Below are 3,127 nucleotides of genomic sequence, written 5' to 3' on the forward strand. Positions count from 1 at the left end.
TCTACAAGCTTTGCAAGTGGGAAAACCTGAAAAATCAACAGTGTATCAAATACTTAATCTCCCCACTGTATCTACTTACAAGTTTTCAGAGAAATACAGTTCAGTGAGCAGTCAGAGCTATTATTTTCTTGAACTAATTCTTAGAGCCGTCTTCTTTCTAAGAAATACTAGACTATTGTTACAACCAGACCAACACGTCCTGTATAATTGTCAAGTTCATGGCCTCGCATTCCTTGAAGTATTGCATCACCTGCCACCAGAGTTGCCAAAGTTTCAAATAAAAATTGTCTCGTGCTCAGGATGGGTTTACACTAAAAATAATTATAATAATAATCTCAACATAAAAAAACCCCACCCTTTCCCAGGTCCCTGAACGTATCAGCAGTAAGTTCAACGCTTCACCGGGTTATTCCACGTTCTGACCTCACTTCTTTGGCTCCGTGTATTTCAAGTAGGGGGTCTCTGTGGACGAGTGGGCGTGTCACAAGGAAAGGCGACTCTAAAGCAACACACCTGATTTGACGGACTTTGTTAAACGGACACACCTGACTGGACATGCAAAAAACAAGGCGTTACTGTACGTCACTACCTCATTGGACAATAACAAAAGGGGCGTTACTGTACGGCACCACTTTTTCTGGAGAACCCTACTTGGGTCACATTTCTCCTGGTTAACCTTATATTAATAATACTATAATAATAATAATAATAGCGTTGGGGTCAGGCTGTAGGCCTCGTAGCCCACAGTGTTCATGCTTTAGACACGCCCACTCTGGTGACACGCCCACTTTGATCACGCAGATAACCCCTTCTCGTGTATTTTCACGTTTTTCGGGGTCACGCGGTTTACATCGTTGTTGCACATAAGCCGGCGAGGACCACAGCGATAACAGTGTTGATTTTGACGGTGGACGGATCAACCAGCAYCAATTATAGCCCGCTTTTAACCTGGCAGCAGCCAATGGGTGTGGGGGGCGGACAGGAGGACCGACCAGGGGTGTTGTCTTCTTACCAGTAAGCCGATTGGGTTGTCTTAAAAAGGCCACGCACGCTCCCTCTTTCCCGCGGCGAAACTCCGCCTTGTGCCGCGGTACAGAAATAGAAAAGGTTTGGCAGGAAGAAGAACTGGTAGTAGAAGGATTTAAAGCGTAATTAAGGCGGTTTATTGACGCTCAGAGTCCGGAGTGGCTTCTTATCTTTCATTTTATCAGCATCCGAAGGGAGCAAAAAAAAATATTTTAGCCGAGCATCCTGGCTGAGCACCAAGCCGGGAGGGAGGTGTAAAATAGCCAGTTGGTTATTAATTCTTACATAAAACTCGCCGTTGTTCCCCCMTAAAGTTTGCTCATAAAATCTTCCTGTCAGTAAATTCAATCTAGACCTTCCAACCATTTAATTTAGTTAGAGGGAATGGCATTGGACTTCGCAGCTGGGTGCGCAGGAGGTAAGTGATTTCTTATGTAGCATTAGCATCAGTAGCTAGCATTAGCCGTGTCGGGTTTTTTCCATCGTTTCTCGACGCGTGTACATCGTCTGTAGGTGCGTGGTGCTGCGGAGTCACTGCAGTGATCAGAGACTTGTTCTCAGCACCAGTTGATGGGAATAATAAAAAAAACGTATGCAAGCAGCAGTGCAGGAAATAGACCGAAAAGTGCACRTATTTTTGCTCAACTTAAGCGAAAAGATGAAATTGAAAACCTGCACGTRGTAGAATCATCACTTRACACTCTATTTWAAAAWAAATAAATAAATAAAARGTACCGGCGTCTAKTTTAACAKTAAAATGTAATGGAATCAGAAATCCCTCGTTATATTTAGTTCATATATGATCTGGTAGCCCTCTCCTTTCAATCAGGATTGTGAAAAGCTGGCATTAGTGAGATTAGTAATCGTCATTCCTCTTGAGGGAGTAGTTCTTCAGACATGCTCTTCTAAAGGGAACAAAGAGTTCAGACCTTCTCCTTTTTGAAAAGATTTCATCTGCGTGCTTTAAATATAAAAAGAGCTTCACCCTTCACCTTGTCAAATGTTTAGGTTCTTCCTACATCTTTAATTTAGACAACAGCACCGAGTCATTCTGATTTGTGTGTCAGAAGTGTTTCTCCTTATCAGATGTGCTCATGTAGGAAGGTGAGTTTGTTTAAAGCAGCAGACACTTCTGTGGACACGTGTCATAAACTGAGCTTGGTGACATATGGGGAGAAACAGCTTGACGTTTCCCTCAAACTTTTAGGATTATCAGGAAAAACTTCATCCTACCGTATCCTCAGTGCTGCTTTACTGTGGGGTTTTCAACCAAGTGCTTGCATTCCCAGGAAAAATATAGAGAAAAAATGTACTTTTTTTTCCTCATGTGAGAAATAACTGCTGTGAAAAAGGGGTTTTTAGATCATTGACACAAGTCAAGGCCGGGTCGCTGCACAGCTGTCGTCACTGGTTGCAGTGCAGTGACCGGCTGATAACGTTACTCAATGTTGGTTTGGTCACTGTGGTTTGATTCCTTTTGCCAGGTGGAGCATGACATCCCTAGCTTTCGTGAAAATCGAATCATCTGTCAGTGATGTGCTGCGGTCACCAGAAATAACAAAAACAGACCGAACAAATTAATAAATGATCAGTTTTACAGGGTTCATGCCAGGTCTTAAATATTGTCTAAAATTTGAAAATCAAAATTTTAGGCCCAAAGTCTTAAAAACGCCCAGATTTTCACCCAAGGTCTTAAATTTAATTTGGTCGAGTCAATTTTTTCTACTTTTGATCATTCCTGAGAACCGTTGGCTGCATGAATAAAGTTAAGTCGTAATCAGAGGTTGACACGTTCTGTCTTCACGAAGTGCTAAGTTTGCTACTCATGATTCAACTACAAATCCCATGATAACTGCAGGCAAAAACGGCACKGTTTACTTCCATGTTTTTCACCTCTTTGCCGCTACAACCCCCCACATACAGTGGCTGGTTTACCTGCTCAAAAAACAGAAGTTCAGTCATGTCCACTGCTTGTTGTTTTAAATATGGGAAAGTGTGTTTTCAATGCAACTTGACTTGTTATCAGTGATTTTTTTTTTCACTCGGTTGAAAGCGGTTCACAGCAGTCAGATATGACTGTTTCATTCAAATAATTTAGTGT

The 3,127-nt window shown here is 42.0% G+C and overlaps 1 protein-coding gene across 5 annotated transcripts in view; it reads left to right on the top strand.

Annotated features, from left to right (window-relative positions):
- The first annotated feature begins 832 nt into the window (after positions 1 to 832).
- slc25a29l (solute carrier family 25 member 29-like) overlaps positions 833 to 3,127 on the top strand; it is a 7,666-nt gene continuing 5,371 nt past the window's right edge. For 2 of the 5 annotated variants that reach the window (XM_014015190.1, XM_014015197.1), the window contains exon 1: positions 857 to 1,014. Coding sequence is in view for 1 of the 5 variants with exons in the window: in XM_014015170.1 (XP_013870624.1) it covers positions 1,411 to 1,444 (34 nt within the window). In the remaining 4 variants the exon portion in view is untranslated. Of the gene's footprint in view, positions 1,015 to 1,044; positions 1,445 to 3,127 lie in introns of those variants that run through there. The other 3 variants (XM_014015176.1, XM_014015170.1, XM_014015184.1) reach the window with 3 other exon arrangements.

Source organism: Austrofundulus limnaeus, unplaced genomic scaffold, assembly GCF_001266775.1.
Source record: "Austrofundulus limnaeus strain Quisiro unplaced genomic scaffold, Austrofundulus_limnaeus-1.0 Scaffold2, whole genome shotgun sequence".
Classification (NCBI taxonomy): domain Eukaryota; kingdom Metazoa; phylum Chordata; class Actinopteri; order Cyprinodontiformes; family Rivulidae; genus Austrofundulus; species Austrofundulus limnaeus.